Source organism: Lonchura striata, chromosome 4A (assembly GCF_050655825.1).
Source record: "Lonchura striata isolate lonStrDom1 chromosome 4A, ASM5065582v1, whole genome shotgun sequence".
NCBI lineage: Eukaryota > Metazoa > Chordata > Aves > Passeriformes > Estrildidae > Lonchura > Lonchura striata.
In genome coordinates, this window is record NC_140742.1 from 10,053,986 (window position 1) to 10,081,679 (window position 27,694).

The 27,694-nt window shown below is 41.3% G+C and overlaps 1 protein-coding gene across 3 annotated transcripts in view; it reads left to right on the top strand.

The window, feature by feature from the left end:
* The first annotated feature begins 1,102 nt into the window (after window positions 1-1,102).
* SH2D1A (SH2 domain containing 1A) overlaps window positions 1,103-27,694 on the top strand; it is a 29,074-nt gene continuing 2,482 nt past the window's right edge. Inside the window, exons 1-2 of one of the 3 annotated variants that reach the window (XM_085571051.1) lie at window positions 1,103-2,854; window positions 26,535-26,598. In XM_085571051.1, the coding sequence (XP_085427177.1) occupies window positions 2,835-2,854; window positions 26,535-26,598 (84 nt within the window). In that variant the 5' untranslated portion in view covers window positions 1,103-2,834. Of the gene's footprint in view, window positions 2,855-14,565; window positions 15,005-26,534; window positions 26,599-27,694 lie in introns of those variants that run through there. The other 2 variants (XM_085571050.1, XM_021548426.4) reach the window with 2 other exon arrangements.

Sequence of the window (27,694 nt, forward strand, 5' to 3'; positions counted from 1 at the left end):
CACTTCACGTTTACAGTTGATCACCTTTGTCTTGTGTCAAACCTCATGGAAACAGAATTAAACTGATGTAAACCACACGATGTACAGAGGGAGGTGTGGACCGCTCGGGGCACGGGGTAGGAGATGGACTGACAGCCCCAGTGCACAGCAAGGCTGAGCAGCCAAAATGCTGCCTGGCCCTGGGTGGGTTTTTACATCTTGCTGGACATTTTTCTCAGCCAGTTGTGCGGAATTTCCTTTGTTTTGGCCTTCTCCTCTCTGTTACATCTGTGGTGATTGTGCAGGAGGAGAAGTGACAAGAAACTCGTCCAACTAGGAGCCCCAGTGCCTCAGCCCTGTACACCTTCCACAGCACGAGCACTTTCATGAATTTTTTTATTTTAAAGCCACGTCCTGGGAAGCTCCGGGTTTGTTGCTGGGCTCTCAGTGCCCTGTGCCAAGCATGGCTGGGTGGCAGCAATGGCCCCTCTGCCCTCAGGGCTTGGGCCCCATAACATTTCTTTCCTTGTCCTTTCAGAAATGACCCTCCTCACTCTCTTTCTGCTCACATCCTGAATTTTTAAGTGTCTTCACCTAGTAACGACTTCAGAGTGGCTCCTGAAAAGAACCCTGAGATTAACACTGCAACAGCAGTAAAAGTGATGCACTAACCTCTAATAAAGTTTAAGTGTCCTGTTAACCAAATACTTCATGTCTCAATTCAATTTAAATCCTACTATGAAATATTTGTTCTTTTGAAGTGTACAAAAAATGTTTTCAACTGATGTTGCACATTTTAAATTAATTTTTAAATTATTATAAATTATTATATTAAGGTGCACTGAAAATGAAGAGATATGTGTGGGTGCTTGGGGCAAGACCAGAGCAGACACATTCTTCAACATGAATTAATTTCTGTTATCACCTAATATGTAATCACACATCATGTGTTTTATTATTTTTAATAATTAATTTGCATGATATTAATATTTATTATTGTTCTGACCCACAGAAGAATCCCAGGGCTCCAAACGAGGGAGCAAAACGAGCTCTGTCAAGCTCCTCATGTTCCAGCTGCAATGGGAGTGTGTGATCATGACCATCCTTGTAGGCAGAGGTGAGCTCTGTGAATCTAAAACATTGCTGAAACAAAAATGGAGAGATAGTCCTGAGGATGAGGAGGTTTCTCCAGGTCAGAGCTTCTTGCAGTGTCTCTGGTGCTCTGGGTGTGGAGGATCTCCTGTTTTATTTATTTTTGTTGTAGGCAGTAATTTTGTGGGTAGTTTTCTAGGCAAAGCAAAGGTTGTACTTTTGAAGCAAATGCACACAGCATGACCTTTATGTCTCTTGGCCACTGTCAGGCTTCACTGAGTGCTCTGCACCCTGACATTCAGTAAGGCAATAAAGAAATGAAAAGTACTAATGTAACCTTTATAAAAATAGTTGAAATGATAGTTTAATTTTTAATCTCCCACTATGGTGTTAAAATAAGCTCAATAATCTTTGGCGGTAAATTACATTCAGAAGGATTTAAATTTAAATAACATTATGGTTATGATAGTCAGCAAATTATGTCCTAAACTGCTGCTTCAAGAAAAGAAAGACACATTTAGGGTGGGATTGTTGATCGTACCAATTTTTGGATAATACTTGGGCCACTATTAATTTTTTGGTAGTTGATCTGGAACCTGAGGTACTTTTGTCTTGCACATCATGCCAGGAAATCAAGAGGATGTTGTAGATTAGCACCTCTCAGCAGCCAGGGCAGATGAGTCTTGTGTATTTGAACTGCAGCATTGTGCTTCATCATCTTTAGAAAAGACCTGCACAAAAAATAGGATCAAAAAACCTGTTTGAAGAGGAAGAAATTAAACAAAATAACATTTTAAACAAGGTTATAAAGTTGTTTGATAGTGAAAATAATTTCTTGGCTTTCATATAAAGTGACATGGTTTGCAGGGTGGTCACTGCAGATCAGGCTATAAAATCAGGCTGAGCTTGTGGCTCTGAGGAAACTGCCATAGGCTCACATATATGAATACGTGCTGGAAGCAAGTGCTGTGTGATGATTGAAGCCTGTATGTGAGATAAAAGTTAAGCAGAATTGTATATACAAGACTGTGTCTTGCATCTTACATGGAAGGATCTGAAACTATTTCCCAAACACATTTTTTTTTACCTAAAATGCTCTCTTTTTGCAGTCTGTGGTGATACAGCAATCTTTATCCATTGCCCTGGATGCAATTTTGAGTTCTGTTTTGTCTAACTGCACAAAACATACTCAGGAAGGTAAGGGACATGTGCCCAGCAATGGTTTTGTTGGACGTTTTAATTCATGAGAGATATCACTGTTCTACTTGTTCTCTTGCAAAATTAAATCCTCTCCCATGTACCAACCTTTAACTGCTGGTAGTGCTTAGACAGAGCTTGGAGAGGAACAATAAAAGAATTAGGAACTATATAGCTCCTGAGCTCTGCTCACCTTCTGCTGCCTCTCTCTCCTCAGCCTGACTGCATCTTTCACAGTGGAACATGTGGCCTGTCATGGGGCAGCACCAGGGAAGATGAACACAGTGAAAAAAATACAATATTGCCACCAGTTCAGATAGACCAGGAGCTATTATTGGAGGACTGACTTTATTTCTTACAGCTGTTGGGAGGTTTCTGTTCTTTTGAAGCTGAGGAGAGCACAGTGAAGGTGTGGGAGGTAATGTTCAGCGTGGGGAAGAGGGACAGAGGAAAAGCAGTTTGCACTACCAGGGAAAATGCACCGGAGGGAAGGAAACAAATCTTGCCTGTGGGTGATAAAAAGATCGATGCACATTATAGACTAGTGGGGGCTATTTTCTGGAGAAATGGTGATCTCTACTAGCAGGTGAGTGGGATTGCAGTGCTAAAGACTCATTGCATTGTTCCCAATGCTGCTCTAGGCTTAGGTAATTTCACACTTTCTCACTTTCTCTAGAAGAAATAATCTGCTGAACAAGTTTTACTGTATAATTTTTCAATGAATATAATTTAAAAAGGTTTCAGTAAAACAGCTCTCTACCCCTTGAAGGAAACTGAGAAGTAGGAGGTCAAAAATTAGTAATCTAGTTTCATGTTATTAGATTTCCCCTAATCAAAGCAGCAGCAAATATACTGCATTAATAGAGCACCAACTGTGTAGAACAAATGGATTATGATTTTTTTTAATGTTGTTGCTATAAATACTTTGTCTCTACCTAGCTTTGCCATTGGAAATGAAGTATGACATTTTAACACACGTAAAAAAAGCACATAATCATATCTGCATAAACTTTTAACTTTTTGTCATTGTTTGTGAATATGGGAACTTTTTAAAAAGTCTTAGTTCTTTCTCCTTGAAAATTAAGGCAGATGAGTGTGTTCCAGATGCTGAATTGGAGGGTGTTTCAAATCTATGGTTGTATTGTTACTAGCTGGACTTTAATCAAACTGGGATCATTTATATATCCTTACAAATGAAAGATGTGGCTTGTTCCAGGGGGTAAAACTGATAAGAGAGGAATGGGCTAAAAATGTGACACTCTATGAAATTATCTGGCCTCAAATATCTTGGAGTTAAGAGAAACATTTCCACTGGCTTGTAGTCAGGACATGGCTTAGTAAAGGAAAAAGCATTTTTTTTTTTCAGTGACTGTCCCAAATTTCTATGAAATGAACCATGCTATCTAGAATTAACTCATTTCTTGCCATTTATTAGTTTTTCCTTTTTTTCACTCAGTATTTTCTCAGTAGTTTTTCAGTTAAAGTATGTACTTTATGGAGAAGGTATGAAAATAGAATGCCCTAAAGTCTGCCAGGTTTATTCTATTGTCTCTTAGAAATTTTCGGTGAAAATATTGCAGGAAAAATAGTAAAGAAAGTGTTTCAACAACACAAGAAGGAAAGTATTTAATGAAGTATTTATGTAAAAAACTAATTAAATTAAACTAAAATCAGAATTGTATTTTACTTTAAAGTTTGCAATACAATATCCGGGTGGGGGAAAACCCCTTCATATTTGGTGAGAAGTTCTCTAAGGTAGGAAAAGAATTCAGGTCAGAGATTTCTGCCTCCTTTATCTGTCAAACAAGAGCAGGAAATTGAAGTCTAACACCTACATTTAGCAGCACAGAATGATGTGCCCTCTATAGCCCACAGGGCTGGCACTGTTTCCTCACCTGGCACCAGTGTGGTCCCCGAGTGTCCCATTGCCATGGATTGCCCCAGAGCAGTGGGCTGGGGTCTCCTGGGAGGGCTGGGGTCTCTCTGGGGGCAGGTCATTGCAACCTGGTACTTGTAGTGGTTCCTGCGCACATTCATTCCTCTGAATGCAAAGCCTTGATGTTTTTTTTTTTTTTTTTTTTTTGGACAACCCTGAATGTGCTTATGAATAGTTCATAGTAAAAGCTTCCACGGAGAATATAAAAAGCAATTAAATCTTAATGGCCTGATGTTTACATTTTTTTTGAACTACAGGTTGGAAAGCCTGAGTGCAAATTGTTCCGACACAGCTAATGTTTTTACTGTGAGGGGATTTGTGATAAGTACTTGGCAAAAAAATGTATCTAACCAATCTAGTCAGTAATTTTTCCACACACGTTTTCCTTGTACCTCTAGAAGTGAGGGTTTTCAGTGGTATTTTAGGTGACAGTTCCCTCAGCAAAATTACTGTCAGTACCTGCAGATTTAAGGTCCCAGGGAGAGGGGAACATGGGCTCACACAGGCATGGAGGTCAGGATGAAAATGCTGTCCCCAAACACCCTCAGGGTACTTAGACACTATCCCCGTGCGAGCCATGATGACATACACATAAAACATGACTCAAGTACTCAAAGTACTTTCTAGTTGCTTTTAAGAAGCCAGTCCTGCAGGGGCAGCAGGCTCAGGGGAGGTTTCTACCCAGGCTGGGACTTGGGACCCGCCTAAACAGACCTGCTACCAACCTTTCATGGGCATGTTATACCAAGTCAAGCAGCAGGTTTCAGCTCCAAATAAAACATCCCCTTTGACACGAGGGAGGATGATATTTTTGGTGCTTTTAGCCTTTTCCGCTCCCTACTGGCCTTTGCCATCTCAAATTTTGTTACCCACAGGCCAAGAGACACATAAAGGGAGGCAAAGGTGAGGCTTCCCTTTCAGCCTTGAAGACTGTGTGTCTTTATGCCTGACACAGTTTTATTTATCTGAAGATACAGTAGTAAGCCACCACACAATCATAGAATATCCTCAGCTGGAAGGGGCCCACAAAGATCATCGAGTCCAATTTCTGGCTTTGCAGGGAACAACACCAAAAATCACAACATGTATTTGAGAGTGTGTTCCAAATGCTTCTTGAACTCTGACAGGTTTGTATCCCATGCACTCTTCCTCATCTTGTCCTTCTGGCTCACCTTGCCTGTGCCATGGAGGGCTCAGCCATGCCTGGGACGAGGCTTCCCAGCCAGCAGGGCTGCCAAGGCATGCCAGCCAAGGGGAATGGCTTCCTGCAGGCACTTGCATGAGCGTGCTGGCTCTCAGAGGAGACCCATCTGGTACAGACTGAAAGCAGTGACCCAGAGTTATGTGGATCCTCTGCATCACCCAGACTTCATCTGCTTAGCTTCTAACCTTTGAGAAACCCTCATCTGCCTCAGGGAATGGCCTTAAATGCACAGGGCTGTGACAGTGATACAAGGAGTAAGAGTCTCTTGTGGCATGTAAATGTTGTCTTGGCCAGCTCAATTTCTTTTGCTCTTTTCTCTCAGTGTATATGAGTCTGTAATCAATAGTGAAATTAAAAGGACGTGGGTTTAGTCCACCCACAGACTTTCACTGCCCTGCTTGGGGATACCAGATCTGCAGTGTTCTGCTAATCTGTGCTCAAATGCTGGGTAGTCCTTCCCTAAAGATTGCTGCTCTCCAAAAAACCCCACGTTTCCTGTTGTCTGTCAAGAGAAGTTTCACTGGCTCATGCTCTCATTTCAAGCAAGGCAGCTCTGCTGTTGATTTCAATCAGAACAGGATTGGAACTACTGTCATCTTAGAATCTGTGTATGTAGGTTATGAGCAGATGGTATTGCCTGACATTGAGTCCAATGCAGGTTTCTGGCTTGGGCTGAAGCAAAATAACTATTGCAGTCTTTCATCAGTGAGGAAAGATAACATTTAATGAGGGCATTTTTCAGGATCTGCCATAAAAAGAACAGAACTTCAATACACATAGCTATTTTAATTTTTTAGCTATTAAAACGCATAAGCTCCACATGCATGTGTGTGTGTATATGTGTATACACGAACACATCAGTTCTGGGTTTTTTTGGTTTTGCATTTTTTTGTACAGAAATATAATTTTCTTATTGCTGAAGTCTGTGATGTAGGCCGGAAAAGCAAGCCGTGCTCAAAATACTAAAGCAAATTTTTCCAAGAACTAGTAGTTTAACCAGAATATGTTTGTGTTTTTTCCCTTATTGAGATTGTGTTTGATTGTGCCTCGTGTGTGAAGCAAGCATGCAATGAGAGCCACAGTTAGTGTGGTAGCTACATAAAATACTCAGTGCAAGTATGTGTGTGTATTTCTCTGTGCTGAGACAAATAGAATATTACCACAATAGTTTTTGAACAACTCATGGAATGAAAAATCCCAGTGCAATGAGGGAATACCTGCTGGGCTGTACTGAACTATCTGTTCAAACAGTTAGTTTAAACTTGGTTAATACACAACCTAAATCTTAACACCTCCCATCCATATATTTTCCCTTTGTGCTGTTACAGGTAGACTTATGATTGGAATCTCAAAATATTAGAAACTCTAGCTGGACAAATAAATGTGCACAGAGTACATTTTTATTTTGCCATGAGCAAAGTTTGGTTTCAGGGGAAGCGGTTTGTGCATCACCACAAATTGATAGTATGGGATGATGAAGTGAGAACCGTTGTAAAAGAAACCTGGATTATACAATAAACTGCTCCCATTGGGATCAGCTGGTACATTCTGAATTCTGTAGTTATGAACCTTCAGCACAGTGTCATTTGCCTCACCCTACAGCTGGGTACTGGGAAGGAGAGACTTCATTACAGGCTAGAGGCTCCTAACAGGAAAGCAACTCAGGTTGTGCTGCCAGGGTGGCAGAGACTCCTGTGCTCCTTGTGTGCATCGCTGGCACCAAGAGAAATGTCTGGGCACTGTTGAAATAGATACCAGGTAAAATAAAAATACACATAAGGACTGCAAAGACAACTTTGCCCTGTGAATTTTCAGAGTTCACCAAAACCTATTAGAAAAAACCAAAACATAACAATTGAGAGGTGACTTGACTCCAGGGAATAAACACTTACACAGGGGAAAAAATAGTGGTTTCAAAGAACTTTTTGACTTAGTTCTGAAAAGTGTAATGAGATCCAGTGGACAGAGTCTGGAGCCAGACACAATCAAATTGGAAACATGACCTACATTTTTAATGGTGAGTGTGCTTAGCCATTGGAACAAAGTACTCAAAAAGTGGTGGATTCTCTCCTCTTGATGGCCTCAAATCAAGACTAGGTGCCTTACTGGGAGATAAGCTTTAGTCAAAAATAGTTATGCTTTAGTCAAACACATGTTACAGGGCTTGGTATAAAGGTAATTGGGAAAATGTAATGGTCTGTGGCATCCAGGAGGTCAGGCCAGATGGTATAATGATCCCTTCTGGCCTCAAACTCAATGAATCTCAGAATGAATATAAATCCTATCATCTGGATCTGCATTTGAAATAATTGCAGCCAGAGATTAGACATGCAATTGCATATGGTTCAGCATTGATAAACTTTCCTCCCCTCCAGAACAAAGGCCCTTATTTATGCCTAACTACATGGTGCTGCTGTAATTCAGGTAAATATGCGTTAGAAACTCAGATGCCATGTCAGCAAATCAACTCTAACTTCTGTGTGCGTGTGTGTGGTGTGGAGATCTGGTTTCTAAAGCTGAATATAGACCTGCTCGCACAGGAATGTATCCAGGAGGAGCTCCTGTGTGGACTTTTGCTTCGCCCTGAGAGTGCCCTGATGTGATTTAGCCCTGTCAACTTTGAAGTTGGTTCAGCTAAATCATAAAGACATGGAGCTTCAAAGCAGCTGGGTGCCTAATGCTGATGACTGCCTGCACATTGCTGAATTTTACGGGAAAGAGTTGTTGAAAGAGTAATAGCAAAAACTAGAATGGTTCAAGCTTCTATGAGTAGATTTTCTTATACTGATATTATCACAAACAGCATCTCTGCTTGCCAATGCACATGCACTTGCAAAATAACCCGCTCCTGCATTGCTTCTGCAGAAAGATGATATAAGAAATATTAACTGGCAAAAGAAACCGCATTAAAACACAGATGACTTTTAATGTGAATTTCACCTATATTATGTAGCTTTCAATTTTAGTGTTATCTCACTCACAAAGCATTCAAAACAACTGTGCAGGTAAGCAGTGAGGCTACGCAGAGGAAATAATATTGTTAAAGTTCAGTGAAATGTCGTCATTTATGGTATTGTGGGCATTTACCTGTGCTCAGAAGACAAATGTTGATGATTTTCATTCATAAAGGTCCATAACCTTTTGCATTCTCAGTTCTTCTCCACAATGAGTTTTGACCAATGGCACCAAACATTGAATTTCCGGGTGATGAGGAAGTTTATTTTTTCAGGTTCTCAGCACCATAGGGAAATTCTTACAGTAGCTGATGTGCACCTTGAGGACTGAATATTCTGAGGTAATGAGTTTTTTCCCTAGGCTATAAATTTAATTTAAAGGGGGCAAAAGCATGGATCTGGAGCCACCCTCATAACTACCATGCTCACCATGAAATCATGTCCTCAAGTGCCATGTCCACGCATTTTTTGAATACTTCCAGGGATGGTGACTCCACCACTTCCCTGGGCAATCTGTTCCAATGCTTGGCCATCCTTTCCATGTAAAATACTTTTCCTAATATCTAATTTAGTTCTCCCCTGGTGCAGCTTAAGGCCATTCCTCTCATCATGTCACTTGCTCCCTGGGAGAAGAGACTGACCCTGACCTTCCATCACCCTCCTTTTGAGGAGCTGTAATAGAGCAAGAGGGTCCTCTCCTTTTCTCCAGGCTAGACATAATATGAACAATGTGTGTGTCTCAGAATATAAAGATGGAATCCACGCCTACATCCAAACTCTATTTATTATAACCAGCTTCAATTTCTGCCCCCTTCTTCCCAAGCAGAGCACATAGAATATGATGACTAACATGGAGGCTGCGTAAATACATGATTATCTGTGAATTTCAAGCCACAAGTTCTTTGTATTTTCCTTCTGCATTGATGCCCAGAACCTTACAGCTAATTACACATTTGCTAATTGTAGCCTGCTTTTATCATCTTCTTTGATTTCAGCTCAAAAAGGAAACATGATAATGGTGACTCTGCAGATACTTTAAAATAGCCAATGTTTTTCTGAATCTCAGCATTATTATCTTATGCGAATAGCAAATATCTCTCTGCAGATACTTTTCTATACTGTTCTGAATATTTTTTCAGGTTACACTAAAAATGAAAGTGACATGAAACAGTGAAAATCATATTTAAATTAGATGTGTTTTAATGTGGCATTTTACCAATTAGGTATTTTGTCAAAAACTTTACAAAAGCTTCTGATTTTAAAGGTGCTTTTTCCATACTTCTACAGGGATGGCATTTATGGTAATACTTGTATCACCAAAACTACCAATGTAGGTAGTTTGCTTTTTGCCTTGCTTTATAGCCCTTTATACAAGACCTTCCTATAACAGTTCTGCAGTAGCATTAATTTCATAAAGGTCTCAAAGGTCATTCTTATTTTCAGTCAAATATCAATAAATGAGAATTTTAATGATGCTCTTGCATTAGTGTTATAATATTCAGAATTGTTATAAAATTCAACAATGTATGAAAATGTCATTGCTAGGGATGAATGAAGCAGCTCTGAAAATGAAAATCAGCCCAAATCTTTCAAAAGGTGTTAAAAAAACTTCAGGTAATTTCATATTCTCTCTCCCTTCTGCCACTTCTCAGGTACTTCTACAAGTTCCGGCACCTGAAATATCATCATAATTGATTTTTCTAGACAAAGGAAGTGCTTACAGCTAATTATCTAAACTTAAGTACAGCATTTGGTACAGTGCCATGTGGGAAATTATTACCTAAAAGGGGAGATAAAAACAGAAATCAAAAAGTGAATAAGAATGTGAGGGTAGGAGGAGATCAGGACTGAGGGAAGGTAGTAAGGCTTCTCAAACATCAGTCTTGGGCCTAGTAATATTTAACATTTTTAATTAATGATGATCCCATAAAAAAGTAAGTGTGTGCTAATGGAATTTACCAGTGGCATAAGGGAGGCAGGCACTGTCACTGCAAAGATGAATAACACTCTCATTTAGGAAGAACTGAGTGACCTTGAGAGTAGGAGAAATCAGCCAAAATTCAGAAGGGTTTGACTGCCAGTTTAGGCATCTGGGTTGTGTTATTCAGGTTTCTACTATACCTGCATTCTCACAGATACTAAGGAAGGGAAAACACAGACCATACAAATCTGGGTATTTTTGCCAGGGTAATGAAACACCTGTAATGGTGTATGAGGCAAGTGTTAGAAATCGGCCAGGATGGTGCACACAATTCACAAATTATTTGCTTCAGTTTTGGGAAACTATGGAAAAAGATGATTAGGGTGACCATGGAAAGGAGAGACTGCAGTGCAGAGGAATTTGGTAAAATGAATGCTGAGAGAGGCCACTATAAATACCACATGGGCATAAGCTCTAGGAAGAGAAAACATCTATTTAAACTGAAGGACAACATTGGCACAAGAACAAATGAGCATAAATTGGTCATGAATAAATTTTTAGGATAGGAACTGGAAGCAGGTTTCCAAACAACAGAATAGCAATGTTCTGCAATTGCTTTCCAGTGAGAACAGTGGAAATAACAACAACAAATCCCAAGCTACTTTTAAGATGGACTTAAATGAGTTTCTGAAGGGTATTATATGATGTGTTTGGCTAAGATAGCAGAGAAGTAGACTTGATGACGCAAGAGATCTATGCAGACCTATCTGTCTGAGCCTGTTTTTCATGACCAAATATTTCAGAGCACTTTTAAGTACTTCATTTCCTTCATGTATTTTTTAGATAATTTTTTATAGCATACTGCAGTGACTGCTAGCTGGACTGATTTAGGAAAGGCACAAAACAGTGGTGCCTAAAATATGCCGAATACTCTCCAAACAAAACAAGACAAGTGTGCAGTGTCCTACAGGGCAGTGCTTGGGTGCTTAAAGAAATCACCATTTTCTGTGAAGGTGATGGGGACATAATCCCAACAGGAGCAGCACCCCTTTGAGCCTCAATTCTCTTTCATTTCCCTATGCTCCCAACCTGCTGCTCTATTTTGCCTTCTCAGCCCCATGGCATAGATGCAGCAGTGTGAAATAGGATGGCAAACAATGCTTTAGATCCACAAGATAAAATGGATAAAACCTGGAGCATTCAGTATGAGCCTGACTGGATGCCAAACTGCAGTGAAGATGGCTTGTTTGGGGGTATTCCTCTACCCTCACAAGTGTGGTACAGAGGTGTGTTAGCATGTCATGGTGTATCTTCTTTCAGCCCAAGAAGCCCCTATGTCCTTTGCTTTGGTTTATCCTGCTTGGTGCTGTTATGGTCTGGTTTTACAGTTATTAGAAAAGCCTCTGCCTGAATTAAGGTGCAAATGAGACCATACGCCAAAGTCAATAGTATGGATTTTATTTAATAGTAAATATAAAGGAGAGAGAGAGTGTGAGAGAGAGTGAAAGAAAGAGAAAGAAATAGAAAAGGTGTGGGGGGAGGGGGGGGGGCAAGAGAAAGAGAGTGACAGAGACAGAATAAAGACAATACCACCACTCCATGGATCCCAGCGATGTTTCTTTGATCCTCTCCAGCTGGTCTTCTTGGTGGTGAGGGTCCCTTGAAAAGCACAGAATCCAATTAAATAATATATGCTCAGGCCAGGTGGGAATGCCCAGGTACCTCCCCCCTGGGTGGGGGACAGTTTGATGGTGTCTCACAACAGGTCTGTAGCATCACTTTGTGTCCCATGCAATGCTGTGGTGCCAGGCCTCAGGAATGAGTCTGGGGAGCACTTTGGGGGGGGTCTTTGATGGATTATGACAGCCCCCTCAGCTGCCTCCCATGTGGATGTCCCACGCATGTGGCCTGTGGGGCTGGGGATTTCACAGCTGGGCCTCTTTGTTCAGTGCCTCTGACCAGAGTTTATGCCATGCACAAAAAGCCTCCTCCCCAGCCCTCAGTTGTGGGAGGGTCTGTGCAAACCTGGCCTCTGTAAGCTGTGGTCTCCCCCACCCCAAACATGGCCAGAGGTGATTTTCAATGCAGCTTCTGGGTTTGGCTTTCTTGTGGATTCATTCTTCTCCCTCAGCCTGAGATTACTGAACAATAGTGTCCCCTTTATGTTATCTATATGGCTTACCTCAGGGTCCAAAGTTACAGTCAGGCATCTTTAGGGAGGGGTGGGCTTCTGTGCTTGGGGCTTCTTTGTACAGTTTTTGCTATAATGGGCAAAACTGCTTCATAACAATGTTTAAGGCATGAACCATTTCAGTCCCTGACAGGTACCTCAATGTTACTGTCCCTTGTTCCCAAACACAGGATTTCCAGGATTTCTTAAAAGCTGCAATTCCCCTAGTCAGTGGGGCCGTAAAGGGACTTGTATGGAAGCCTGGGGTTGAGATTCAGTAGCTGGACTTTTATAGATTTCTTAACCAGACTAGCAAAGTTGTGTGTTTACAGCTGTTTTACAGTAATAGATGCTTCTTCATCCAAGTGCTGGAGAATGCAGGTTGGCTGGGTGAGGCGGTGACTCCACATTAGCAGAGGAACTCACAGTGAAAAGTTTTATGATTTTCTTTAGTTGAAATCTAATGAGTGGGACAATGAAATTTGCAGAATTAAATAATTCTGGCTGGTTTTCCTCTCCAGCTAATTACACACATACTTTTTCTGAAATCAGCTATTAATATTGAGAATAGGTTAAGAAATGGGAAAGTTGGATGAAATCCCCAAGAGCACAGGTAGTTTGGAAATAGGCAGCAGCTTTACAGCTTGTTGCTGTCCACATTAATCAGATTTGCAGTAGGCAGCAGCTACTTTATGTGCAAATACTTTAACAACTGGTTTAAAAACACCAAGCAGGATGTCTGAGTCCCCAGATTCACGTAAAGGGGGTAATGAATACCTGCATAATGAGATAGAAAGGCCATAAACTCGGTGGTGGGAGTTTTCAGTCTCTCTTCAGCTGAGATTTCTGCAGCTTTCTCAGCCTCTCAGTGCCAGCCAAGGAGGCAATCACTTGCCAAGGTCTCCCTGTGGGGAAAGAGGCTCTTGGTCTTCAAACGCTGCAGCTTTGCCATCAGTGACTTTGTGCAGTGCCCCATGCATGAGCTACCCTGTGACTCTGGGATCAGAAATACCCATCCCTCAAAAGGAAAAACTAAAGCTAGTTTGAAAAATATATTTCCAAGGAAAAACTATATTGAAGATCAAAAAGTAAAGACATTGCACTGTTAAATGGTTGAGAGAAAAGACTTTGATTGAAGTTTAAAAAGAGCGGCCATTATTTTTGCTATTTTTAAATTTCATTTCTCTTCCTGAACTGTGTCTATCTTAAAAGCTATTTTTTCATGTATCCTTAACTTCAACAAGGACACAGCATCTGCGAGCACCTGGATGAGATTATTTCATTCTGTCCTGTCCTGCTACTAAACTCAATTTAAAAGCAATCAATCATAACCACAACCTATACTTATTGCTATATTTAAGTGACTTCTTGCTCACACACACAGGTGTGGGAAGGTGGCTCTTCAAGAGAGGGTGCCAGCCTCATGCCAGGGAAGAATTTAGCCCTGAGCTTGCTGCAGGCCCATGGAAATATGCTCAGTTCTTCCATGGGTGGAAATATCTGTGGGGTGGAAACATCTGTGGGGCACATTAAAGCACATTGACAGCTTGTTTGCAAACAGCTGTGCACGTGCGTGTGGGAGCATTCAGTTGGCAAGTACTGAGGAATTGTCTTCAGTCACAGCAGGTGAAGAGAAATGGCTCTTTGAGACATGGCTCGGGATTTTGGATGTCAGTTCATGCCCCACATGAAGGCAGCATTGGCACCAGTGGCATCTGGGAAGATGTGAGGGGTCTCCTTGTGTGTGCAAAGAGAAGTGACCACCGTGACATTAACAGTGCTTAAACAGCACCAAAGCCTTTGAAAGCAGCCCCCGAGGTGAATCAGCCGGGGCTGGTGTCTGTGGCACCGCGGCAGCTGGTGCGGAGCTGGGGCTGTGCTGGCACCTGCAGCTCTGGTGAGACAGCGAGCTCAGCTGACTTCCTCTAGCCTCATCCCCGGGGACTGTAAAAACAAGAGGTTAAAAAACCCGAAACAAACCCTCCTTGGAGTAACAATCCTCTCGGGTTAGCAGCAGGAGAGGGAAGCGCCTGGCGCAGCCGCTGGCAGCAGCGCCCGGTCCTGCCCTCGCCGTCCCAGCCATCGCGCCTCAGCGGCGCCGTCCCGCCGAGCAGCGCCACATGGCCAGAGTGGGTGTGAATGACACCTCCGAGGCGAGCTCTGAGGGCGCGAGAGCCGTACAGCCTACGCAAAAGGAAGGCAGAAAGGGGAACAGGAAAAAAACCCACAAAAATTCTGTGCTCGTTCCTCACTCTTCCCTCAGTGCCGTCTCACCCGTGCAGAGGCTTCAGAGGTGTGAACACATCCTGTTTACATCTGCCGGCGAGACGCGGAGGCTGAGGGAGCGCGCGGCTGGGGCGCGCTCGGAGGAAGCGCCAAGCCCGGGAGAACGGCTGCAGCGGGACGGGCCCGGCATGGACACGGTGCCCGTCTACCACGGGGCCATCACCCGAGAGGCTGGGGAGAAGCTGCTGCTGGCGGCGGGCACGGACGGCAGCTACCTGCTGCGGGACAGCGAGAGCATCCCGGGGGTGTACTGCCTCTGCGTGCTGTGAGTGGGGCCGGGAGCGGGCCGGGAGCGCGGGCCGCCAGGGCTGCTGAGGGGCAGCTGGCTGCCGACAGGCCCCCCACAACCAAATGTGTTCCAGTGTTACCACCTGCTTACCTGAGTGAGGCTTTCGGCTCCTTCAGGTCAGGATAGAGGTGGGCAATAAGTGGTGTGGGGTCCCACACCAAGCAAAAAGGAGCGGGTTTTGCCTTGCAGAGCCCATGCATCCCACAGGCAAAAAGCCATAAAGAGGAAGCAGGCAGGCACATGGGAAGGATAAGCAAGGTGCCATGGAGAAATGCCAGGCGACTTGGCTCAGGATGGTGTGTACTGCCTCTTTGTGCTGGTAACCCTCTTGCCTTCTGCCTGTGTCCTTCTGCTTCCCTAGTGTGCTCATGGGTGTGCTCAGCAGCATCCCCGGTCACCCTGTCACTGGGAAAGGTAACACCGAGTGCTGCCATCCAGAATGTGCCTTTGTTCAGGATGCTCTCAGTCCCACAAGCTTGTGGCTTGTCCCACAGGACACGAGGCTTGGAGCAAACTACCTGTAATGGACATAAAATACTGATGGTAACAAACTAGGTGATAATGTTTCATCAAATAGGATGAAAAGGGAGAGATCTGATGGGATGATCTGTCCGAGAGAAGGCAAAGGTTCCCCTGGGAGAGCTGGGGGACTTTATATTCATAGGACCTCATTTTAATGAGGAAACTTAATTACCGTACTGTTGGCAAAATTCTTGGAAGTCCTGGTGACGCCGTACTGTTGCATCAGAAAAACAAAGATGACATTTATGCTTGACTTCAGTAGGGGAAGGAACACTAGAGAAAACACTTTTAGGTGCAGCATGAAATCAGCTAACAGAGGGAACTCGGGTACCTGGCAAAAAAGAGGAAGACGGTCCTAAGTCAGGTTTTCCCCAGATCCCATGAATACATTTCTGACAAGATGTAATTAAGCCCTGGGTGAGCATCATTATCTTCCAGTTATAGACCAGTAAATGGAGACATGCAAGAAGGTTATAGCAATCCAAAAATACACAATACGCTTCTCAGGAAAAGTCTTTGTGGCAGAGGATGTATTTTTTCTTCTCTCATGAAATCAGGTGAACCAAGTTAGGTGCTCCTGCTAACAAATACCTTAACAGAGAGCTGAAAAATGGGAAATAAGAAGCATCTTAAGTTAAATGAAAATGGAATAGACATAGCAAGACGTGAGGAGTGCTATGATTCCTGTGATGGGAATAGGCAATAAAACCAGAATCTCTTTAAAATAACTATTAGAGGAAATGGGGATATACCAGCCTTACACTCAGAAGTCATTCAGTGCAGGTGAAACACTAAGGCATTAGAGAAAGGGTCAGGAAGAGTGTTACAATGCTGAATAAGACAGAAAATAATAGAATTAGTCCACCATCAGTCTTAATCAGGATGTAGGTATGTAACAAGGTCGTTCAGTAGTACACAATCAGTTGGGATTTTTTGTATACTGGTAGTAATTGATGCCCTTTGAAAGAAATTTAATTAATTTACTAAAATATGGAATATGAGAATAGGAAGAAATTAAAGCATTTCTAACTGTGAAGCTCTGCAGTCTTTGGAGGAAAAGACACTTCAGTAAGAAACAGACCAAATTGCTTCTAAAATTATGGGCCATTCATATCTCCATGGTATGTTGCATTGAAACATATGTATGATAAACAAAAGGGTAAAAGCAAAAAAAATATTAATGGTGAGTGTTCTGAAGGCTCAGAACATAGATCCTTAATAGTTATTCTATGAAAGAAATTTGAAATAGATAAAATCTAAATGAAAAATATTGTGATGAGTATGAACTGATACAGAAAGAAAGGTGGCTAAAAAATGGTAGAATTAAGCCTTGGTTCCAATGCTTCTTAACAGTCAGTTCAAATAATTATGTAAGGAAATAGCAGATATGGGAAACAGCATGTCAGACAATAACTGTGGAGACAGTTTTTATACCAGGAAAGGATCCCACACTGAGAGCAATGACAGTTTGAAGAACTGTGGGCTATAAACTAGAGAAGTGCTTTGACAGGCAAAGTTTGCCAAAGCAGAGCACTTTAGTGGAGAGACTGGAGGAACAGGAAGGGAAGGTGTGAGAGATGGAGATACGTATTTGGTAGAGAATGCTGAGCCTGGCTTTGGCAAAGGAACCAATGGACATAACCTGTCCAAATTCCAGTCTGAACATCATGGGAACAGATGGAATAGGTGACAAACATGCATGTGCAGGGCAGCTCTGGTAAAAACTGAGGGAAGTGTGCAGTTGCTGTTTTTACTCTCTAAGAAAATTAAAGAAAGAATAAGTATTTATCTGCTTTTTAAAGTACTTCATTCTAAATAAATAATGGAAATTATTAGGAATAACAAAGTTATTCAGCAGTTTACATTGTAGTTCAGAATCCATGCTGAAGATCACTATAAGAATATATTGACATACAAAGATCAGACAAAAGATTAATTTACTAGAAGTAATGAAGTGATCTTTGAAACATGGGGAATAAAGCTGATCAGCCATTAGATATACTGCAATAAGTATCAGAGCTAAACAAAATATTTTGCATGTTTCCAGTGAAAAATTCTACCAGAAGTGTGTATGTTTTATACTGTAGGTAGTGTTTCTATTGCCATTAGAAAACAAAAAGAGAAAACTAGTCCAGTTTTCCAAAATCAAGACATGTTCAGTCTGTCTTCTTTCCCCTCTCCCTCCACTTACCTGGGGAACTAAAACAAACCAAAACAAAGTCCTGCAGCTTCCCAGTTCTAACCCTTTTTAGGGTTCCTTTTTCCGTCAATGGGGAATTACAAGGCACAGTTCTGATGAAAAGAAATATTTATCAAAAGAGCAATTAAGCATATATTTGGATGACAGTGGTGTCATCTGCTTGAATTCACATTAGTGGCTGCTTTGCAGTTCCAGCTCTAGGTACTGTAATTGTCAAGCCCTGTGATTTCACTGCATGCTTATGCTCAAACAATGTCTCCTTTCCCCAAGAAACTGCATAAATTTGTAATGCCACAGTCACCACCACATCTTCCTCCTCAAGCACCTCCAAAAAGCCCTGACATATTTTGGCAGGCTTTGAGCCTCTTAAGGCACACAATGAGTACTGCAGTGTTCATGGTCAGGCTCATTCACCTTTTGCTTTTCCAATTAAAAAGTGGAGCCCTGACCTTTAAAAAGGAGAAGAGTCAAAGACTTCATGAATCCCTTGTGACTGACGCTGATTTTACAGGGCAGGCATAAAAGAGACAGGTAGTAGCATAAAACCTGACCTATAGAGGTGGGTAACTGCAGCAGGCAGCACCCTGTTGGAGCATTCATCTAGAAAACTCTGCTTTCTCTCCTCTTTGTTTCTGCTGAGCTACTGATTTATCTCCCTTGAATGCCACTTTCCACTTTCTGAAGCTGAGATGTGCACATGGTGTGCCTGAAAGCCTTCAAAGACACAAATAATATTTTCTTGGTGTGACTGCGACAAAGCACAAAGGACTCACTTTCAAAAATATTTTAAGACCACAATTAAACTATTCATGGAAGAGTAGGAAGGTTTTGATTTGCAATTGTATGCTTGCAAACAGAGGTGCTACTTTCAGATTTTGGCAATGATTTTAATACCAGATGCTCCTGGGTCTTCACTGTATGAATATCATTATTGAATTGATAATATTTACTTTAAGGATGTTGTGAATATGTCAACAGAGGTACACAATCCTTCCCTGGAAACTTTTAGAGTTGCACTGAAAAGCAAGATTTTTGCTGTTCCTGAGAACTGGTCTAGAAGAAATGCATATGGTTTATAAAACATACACGTTATACCCATAAACAAGTTAGACTCTACACACAGTACCACCAGCGTTTTAATATCAAGCCTGATTGTTCCAGGGAGCTTTCTTTACTGGTCTGGTTTCCTCTTTGCTCAATGCCCCATTTGACATTTTTAGCACACTCAGAAATCCTCTGTGCTCACAGCTCCTAATGAAGTCAGTGGGGGACACGGGGCACACTAATGGTGACTACTTTGAGGAGCAGCCTCTTCAGCCCTGCCTGAAAAATGCATAAAGAAAGTGCCTGAGAGTGCCAAAAGCCCCATGATCCTTTACAGATATATGAGCACACATGCAGAAACAAGCAGCTCATGCCTGAACTGGCAAAGATAAAGCATTTGTAGTTTGGGTTTTAAAATTCACATGCTTGAAAATACTGAGACTGTTAGTAGTTTCAGAGCTGTAAGTAAGACAAACACGATGTGCTTGTCAAACTGTATGTTCAGATGATTTGTTTGAAACCAGCTGTTTGTGAACTGTGCTGCATTAAATTTGTGGAGAATAATCAAAAGCTGGAATTGAAAGCTGTTTAGAGCTCTTGAAGCAGCAGTAATGGCAACAGGGATAGGCTGCAGTCCTATCAGATTTTACGTGTGCTATTTTTTCTGTCACTGCAGCCATGGTGCACAAGTTCAAGGCAACGTGCCAAAACTTTCTGATGAGACAGATCCATCAGCTGTACAGTACAAAGGTGTAATACAGGGTCACAAGCCAGCCTCAGCTGAGCATTTCCTTTGTTTCCTATGTATTCTTTTTGATAGACAGGGCAGAATAATTGCATTTTTTTATAACACTGCACATCATCATCATAATCATCATTTAAGACATAATTTGAAACAAAATAAGCAGACCTTCAATTCAGCATAGCTGCTGCAAATATCACACACTGTTTTCAGCTTTGAAAAAAGTCTTCTATAGCACAATGATAAATTTCACTGAGGTGAGTATTTCAGGTGCCTGCTTACCAGAGTGAGTGTTGTCTTTGCTGAGCATAACTTATCTAATGATTTTCACATATTCCAATGACTTTTCTTGGAAAGATAGACTGCCTGAATCATGGAATTGATGAAATTTAGTGGGAGGCTACGTTATTGGCCTGACGTAAGGTAGTAGCCTTCTAATTAGCATCTCAGATTTGAATAAATTCTTACTTTATTTCTGAATTTCAGGAAATTTCTCTTTGGGGTATTGCTTTTGGCTGGAATCTCCTTGTTGCAGACTGACACAAACCCTGCTCAGAAAGGCTACGCACTTGCTCTTTGGGTAAATCAGCAGCATTTCTTCAGATAGTTAGGAGTGTTGAAGTAGTAAAGATACTGACAATCTTTCACAGAAATTTCTGCATAAATCCAGAGCTACTTCACAAGACTTAACTTTCTCTTTTAAGCTTTTGTTAATTTCAGAAGATGACACATTTTTTTTATAATGCTACAGCATTACAGCAAGTTCATATGTATAACTCATGTGATATTGAGGGTAAATTTTTCCCACAAGAAGTGTTGATAAAGGAATCAGTGACAGGAATCAGTGACAGAAATCAGTGACAGAAGTGTTCACTCTAGTGCTGCTGTGATTTAAACTATAGTCACTCTGTTGGGCTTCTCAGATGTTGTAAACACCAGTCTAACCTATTTTATTCACTCTTGCAGACATAGAGCTTGTATCTTGCACATGATCTCAATGTGAATGCTATTTCTTCAGCTTGAGTTAGTTGATGAGTGGTAATTTCTGAGTTGCCGTGCTTAGCTGAGACCTAAGTAAGGAGGGAATCAGCCTGTTTGTCAAACAGAAAATACAAATTCTAGGAGAGAGTGAAGAAAAACTTAAGGGCTCCAAGGCACTGCTGCGTATTCCCCTAAATTCATGAGTTTTGGCTTTGTGGTAGCCATCTCCCACCTTTGTAGCTCCTGTTGTGCCCATGCAGTCACCCACATTCCCTGTCCAGAGCTGTCCACTGGCAAACACCCTGAAGTTGTTCCCTCTGGGCATTCAGGAGCTGATCTGCACCTACATCAAACACCTATGGTAGGGCAGAAGTGGCTCCAACCTGACCTATGCTCAACTGCTCCATGCCATTGACCCCTTGAGCTGCCCAGCAGGGCTCCTCTCCAGAGCAGGGTGGTACTCATCTCTATGGCATTAAGGGGTTTCTAAGCATTATCTCTGCTTGAGAGATGAAGAATTTAACTGTTTCGCAGAAGAGAAAGGTGACACAGGAGGCCCAGGTCTGCAGTACCCTCTAGCTTTGGGTTCCCAGTGTAAGGGCCATGGGAAGGGATTCTGAGGCTGCCCAAAGTTACTCTGCACAACTTGCTGACTTTGCTTGCATTGCTGAGGTCTGTTTCCTTGTTTCATACAACTTTGGCTTCCAAAACACCCATCTTCTGCTCCTGGTTGTTTCAGCATTTTGTGCTACTCGCAGACCAAGCCCCCTCATACTTTACCTCTGTGTATCCGCTTCCTTACTCATTTAGTCTTTCTGTCAGAGGTTCAATGTTTGTTGCTGTTTCCTTGCCCAGCTTGCACAGATATCGGTCCCCTTTTGTTTCCTTCCACATCCATCCCACTTAATCCCAAACTTTCTGTCCAAGATGCCCAATTACTAAATTACCTTCTGGTTTTTACCTCACTAATCTAGGCCAGGCAGCACACATACATTTGAGATCATGGACACTGCTTGGCTGAGTGCCTATAGTACAGCCAGTCTAGACATGGTGATGTTACAACTGCTAACAACCTTTAGAGGGTGCTTCTCTTGCAGCCTAGAGGGCCACTACTGCTTTCAGAAAGTGCAAGAGATATACCTTCTCTCAAACACATTTTATGTCTTACTCTGAAAACTGGGCACGCCCTCCTCTGACAATTAGAAGATTTTTTTTAAACATGGGAAAAGCATTGTTTTGCTTAACATGTTCCCTTCTGCATTCTCCATCCCTAAATAAGGGTGAGGCAAACCAAAGAAACGAAATTTTAGTCTGAAATGCTGAAATGTGGCAAAGTTATAAGAAACTGACTCTGGGCAGTTTCTACACTGTTTGTAGGCTACACCATAGCCTGATTCTTAAACTATGTTGTAAAATGAAATTCCAAGGTAAGGTCAGGTTGTAAATGTACCAGGTAAGAAATGGTGATTGACATAAAGCAGTGACATCTGAAGAGAAAGATACATATAGAGGAAGAAATTGATGTAATTTATTGCTGACATGGCTTTACCTCATCTCTCTTTCTTCCTTTTAATGTGTTCAATTTTGGGCTCAGAAACGAATAAAAATTAGTTTAATAAAATTTCCCAACTGAGATGCAAAGTATTTGGAAATGCTTTTAAAGTATACCATGCAGCTGAAATGTCATCATTAATTTTAATCTGCAGCATGCGTTTAATGTCCTCGGGCTATTTCAACGGTGCAGAAGATTGTAATCATTCACCTGTTCAAGTAAATGCAGCTTTAACAGATCTGATCACAGCTAAAAAGGAGGAATGGAGAGGACAGGTAGACAGATGGTGTTTCAGTATGTCATCTGTGAATGATACCTTGGTAACTCCTTGAGAGGAATTATCTGGCTATAAAGAAAAAAACCTGTAATATAAAGTGGACTGGTTCCTGTAATAACAACTTTTCCTAGGTTTTCCTTTGACAAAGTTTTCCAAGGGAATGTTTTGAAATGAAGACTGTGTTAGTGCAGTTTCTAGCTGGTATAACACAGCCTTCCCTATGGAGACAAAAAAAAAGTGAGATTTCACACAAAAGTGTCATTACTGATGACCAGAGCACCCTTTAATAAGTGATATCAGGTATTGTTCTTACAGCAATATCTCTTTTCTGCTTCCCCTCACCAGCATTTTGGCATTTTTTGCCTATGATAAAAAATTTCTAGAGCCTCATTCATCAAGATTTGAATTAATGATTGTTCCTCCCCCTTGACCTTCACTGACAGGAGAGAGGAGCTTTGCTGTAGTGAGTGAGGCTGTGTTTGTCCTTGGGACAGGTGAAGAAATGAGGGAATCTTGACCTTCAGTGAATCTTTACCTGGGTATCATGAGCTGGTCTTCCTCCAAGATGTGCTGATACACTGATGTACTGAGAGTGCTCCCTGAGATCACACCATGTATAGGAACATTGTGTCTCTCTAGGAGCCTTTTTTCTGCCCTGAAGAGAGTAAAATGTAGAAAATTGAGCTGTCCTCTTACATTAGCTGGAGAATTTCTCATTTCCTGAGACTTAAGTTTCAGTAAATGAACTTTTTCACCTGCTTTTTTCCAGTGTTACATGCTTTATTCTTTGGAAGGTAATGTCCTCTGCAATCTCAATTTTAATTTGTGTATTTAATTTTTCTTTTAAGAAAAGCACCCTGATCTTCCTTCAGCCCACACTGATCTTAGTTCATGTGAGGTAGATTAAATCATAAAAACCTTTTTCACGGGAGACTTTTTCCCATGTAGCAGTAAACTTGACCCAAAATCATGTCACTTGTAAATGGAAGGTAAACTGTTTGAAGTGGTAATGAAGGAAGTTCCTGCTGCATGACAGGAAGTTTTGATAAGATCACATTCATTGGAAGAGTACTTATCAGAAGAGCTGTAATTCATTTTGTGGAGACCAAGGTCTCAATGGAAAGTAGTTCAATGGGAAGACGTAGTTGTTCATCCTCTTAACAAAATGCACTTCCTTCCTTTTGGGCACTGCCTTTGAAGAGGCAGATGTGGATGTCCAGGTCATCTCCCATTTACACAGTGTCTTGCTTTCCTGGTGGCTTCAGAGCAAGTAACAGATGATAATGTGTTTTTCAACTTGAGCACAGTAAAATCCCTCAGACCTGTCAGTCATTCCTTCTCTGGGAAAAACATGAACATTTGCCAGGAGAGTGGAGAGCTCTCACTTGTCCCTCACGAGGCTGTGATAACAATGTCATTCTCTTCCCATTCCCCACACTGTGCTCAAAGCATCCATCTTCTCAAATTCTTGTTTCTTTTTCAGAACCTCATGGCTTTTAATCTGAACTATCCTTTGTGCTTTCCCTGTGCTCAGCTGAAATATTTTACAGTGTAATATTTAAAAAAATGCAGGATAGCTGCCTATCTTGTATCTCACCATACTTCAATACTGAATATTATTTTATCTGACCTCTGTTTTTCAATTAATTTTGCTTAACAAACCTTTCTGGCAGAGTACTGAGAGCTTAGAGATAGTTCAGAGTCAGAACAGCACCACAGCCTCTCAACCTCTTCAACTCAGCAGTCTCTTGTGTAGAGAAAACAATGAAAGAAACAACAAATGGCAGTTTTCCAGACAACCATGCTGTTTGTAGAAAAATCAGATTTTAAAGGGACTGAAGTAGCTGAATAAACATTTACTTTGGGAAAACCAAGAATCAAGCAAGGGTAGTAGAATCATAGAATCATAAAATGGCTTGGATTTGAAGGAACTTTAAACATCCTTTTGTTCATCCAGTTAATCTAATAATCTAATTCCAACTTGCCCTGATGCACTAGACCAGGTTGCTCATACCCTTTTGCACAGTGTAATATTGAAAATAGAAGGCAAGGAATGAGTTTTAGATGTATAGAATCATAGAGGTATGATTCTGGTGGATTTGAAACTTGAAAAACATTCACTGTGGAGAAGGTTAAACACCCACTTCAAAGAGATGGAACAAAATGCCAGGACCTCTCTGGTATTTCCCAGTACATTATGGGAAATCCTGTAAAATCTTCATTTCAGTAAGCATGTATTTGGCTGGTGTTCTGCATACTTAGGTACAGCAAAGCTCCTTGTGGTTTTGAGAAAAAGATTCATGTGAACATTGTGTTACAAACAGCTGATGAAACAGGCACAGCTCTCAGTCTTTAAGAAAGAACATGATGGTACAAGACTCTCTGAGTGGCCTAAAGCGAGACACTGGATTCCCCAAACAAGAACATACATAATCTAGTGGCTTAGAGGAATGTGCTTTTAACCAACTGGGTTTGAGTTGTGGCTTCATACACCATTGACCATGTTGCCATACCATGAACAGGAAAAGCAGTTCCACATTCTTTCTTCCTCCTGCAGCCACAACAGGTTGTTCACATCTCTCCCCAAGGTCCGAATGCCTGAGGGACTGCAGATTGCTGGAGAAAAAAGGAGGGGAAAAACAGTGATGGCTGTTTTCCTACTTGGGTTTCCATGAAGTGAGTGTGGCCAGCTGCTTTTCTGGCTGTCCGGTAGCATATAGAAAGTCTGGGGAAGAGTCTCTTGGTAGACATGAAGAGGTGGATGAAGCTGTGGTGGGATTGTGGAGCAGTATCAGGCACATTCCCACACTTGAGGAGAGGAGGGCAGTGTCTCAGCTGTGCACAGGGAGCTTGTCCCTGCAGCAGCCCCAGTGGGAGGGAACGGCTTTGTGCCCTTCACCTCTGTGTCTGATCCCAGTGGGAGTCAAGTGGTGGGGGCAGAGCTCAAAATCACCACAGGCATTTTGTTCCCACTTTGATGGGTTGTAGCAGCAACCCGGCTCTTAACAACTTCCTTCTAGGGCAAATTATACCAGCCACCACTTTGCAAAGGTTGCTGTAATGACTTTTAAATGGGAATTTTTCCAGGAGCCGTGACACAGATCATAAGTAATTGCAATCATATGATTGGTTTCTCATATTTTGTAGTAACTGCTATGATGCCATGCATAACTGGAAAGAAATACAGTATGTTTCTGCTTTCTTAAGAATAAGAATTGATGGTCAAATAGGGAATGGTCCTTAAAATTCTGCTGTGTAGTCATGTAAATCTGTCTAGTGTGAATAGAAGCATAGAATCATAGAATATGCTGAGTTAGAAGGGATCCACGGGATCATTGAGTCCAACTCCTGGCACAGTGCAGGACACCCCAAGAATCACACCATGTGCCTGAGAGCATTGTCCAAATGCTGCTTGAACTCAATACAGTCTTTCTTATCTGAGACCATCTAAACTAATGCTGTACCCATGGATTTCCTATTATTTGATTCTGAACTAAATTGTTGGATATTAGTGTAGTAATCTACCATGTAAATAATTCACTGAGTTGGGTTCATGAGAGAAGCAAGAGTGACTTTGGCATGAGTTGTGCCTTCTGATTAAACTATGGCTCCTTATTCTCCAAAGACTCTGATTTTAAAAGAAGGAAGATTCCATACTCTTATATGTCTCTTTTATCAGTATTTGAAAGTTGGGAACGTATGGGTAAAGCAAAGAGTAATTGATTTAACTCCTATATAGCTATATAGTGGGTATAGCTTTCCAAATAAATTACTGCTGTTAACATCTGCATTTAAATAAGTCACAGAACAGTAATGCTACCTGTCAATAATACACCTTCTCTTTTTGGAGGCAAAGTGTTTCTGGTGTGTGTCAGTGAAAGGATGTAACTGAAAAAAACTAATAAAAATGCTAAGAAAGGAATAAAAGTAATGGCATTTAACCTAAGATAACTGAATACTGCTAAACTAGATCTGGGTCAGACCAATGCCTCTCATCCCAAAAAAACTCAGTAGATTTAACACTGCATCTAGCCAGTGGGTTTTTTAGCTACCTAGAGCCTTTAGAGGTGAGTTTATTTTTAAGGAAAAGTTAGCAGATGAGCTAATTCTCACATAACAGTGTAGTTCTTATGAAAATTGTCACAAGAAATGAATAATAAATACCTGTTGTTTTTTTTTTTTCCACAGGCATCAGGGTTATGTTTATACCTACAGAGTGTCCCAGACAGAAACTGGATCCTGGAGTGCTGAGGTGTGTAGTTCTCCTTTCCCTTCTGAAAATTTCTACATCCTGTTTGATATAGATTATAGATTTAATGAAATATATTCAAATTATTCATGTTTCTGCCTAGTCTGATTTTCATTGATGGTAATCGATCTAGAGTGCATCCATCAGTAAGATGTCTTGGTGCCACGTCTGACAGTCTAGAACTCATAAATTAATTCCCTGTTTCATTTCAGCTGTTGCATAATGCAATAGTGTATCATTTTGCATCATTTAAAATGGCAAAAATATTGTGGTTTTATAATTTGACAAGCACAATCTGTTTCCTTCTATCCTATGTACCATCAATGTCAGAATACTAAAGAAATAATTTTCAATATATGGTGTTTTAATTCATTAATCCAGATTAATTAATCATTAGTGCAAAATATAGCCAAAACTTGATACAAAATATATTTTCACCCATCTGATAATAAATTGGTAATCTGGGTGCAGAAAAACATTACTTGTAATACAGACAACATTTAGGTTGATGAAATTGGGATGTTAATCTCTGTATATTTTATGATTTTTTCCCTTTGGATGTACTCTGTATATTAATTAATAATTAGCTTTCTGTTTTTATGTTAATAAACATTTATGTCAAATATTGTATAATTTCTAGACAGGCATAGTTCCTTGGCCGTTACTGTATTGGAAGTGATTCTGGAACACAAAACTGATTCTTGGGGTTACCCTGAACAGATTAGGGGGTGGAAGTGACTGACATTACTGTGGAGTAGGTAATTATCCATGTGACTCTTAGGAATAGTGCCCAGTATTTCTTCCTATAAGACATCAGGATGTTGATGTAAGGTTTAGGATTTGTAGTGCCCAAGACGGAAGATTTTCAGGACAGGGTGAGGGTGACAGTGTAATAATATGCCAGAGTAAGCACTGGCATCTGTGGAAGAATGCCAGGATGCCAGGGGCCTCCACCTGTGCAGGGTAATTCCATGACTGAGGCTGTAGCCTCTTTTTACCCCAGATGACATCAGCATCTGCAGTGAGGTTTTTCTGGTGCTATATAGACGTGCTATAATGTCTGGCCTGTGCTGCTGCCCTGTGTGTGGCTTTTGGGCTT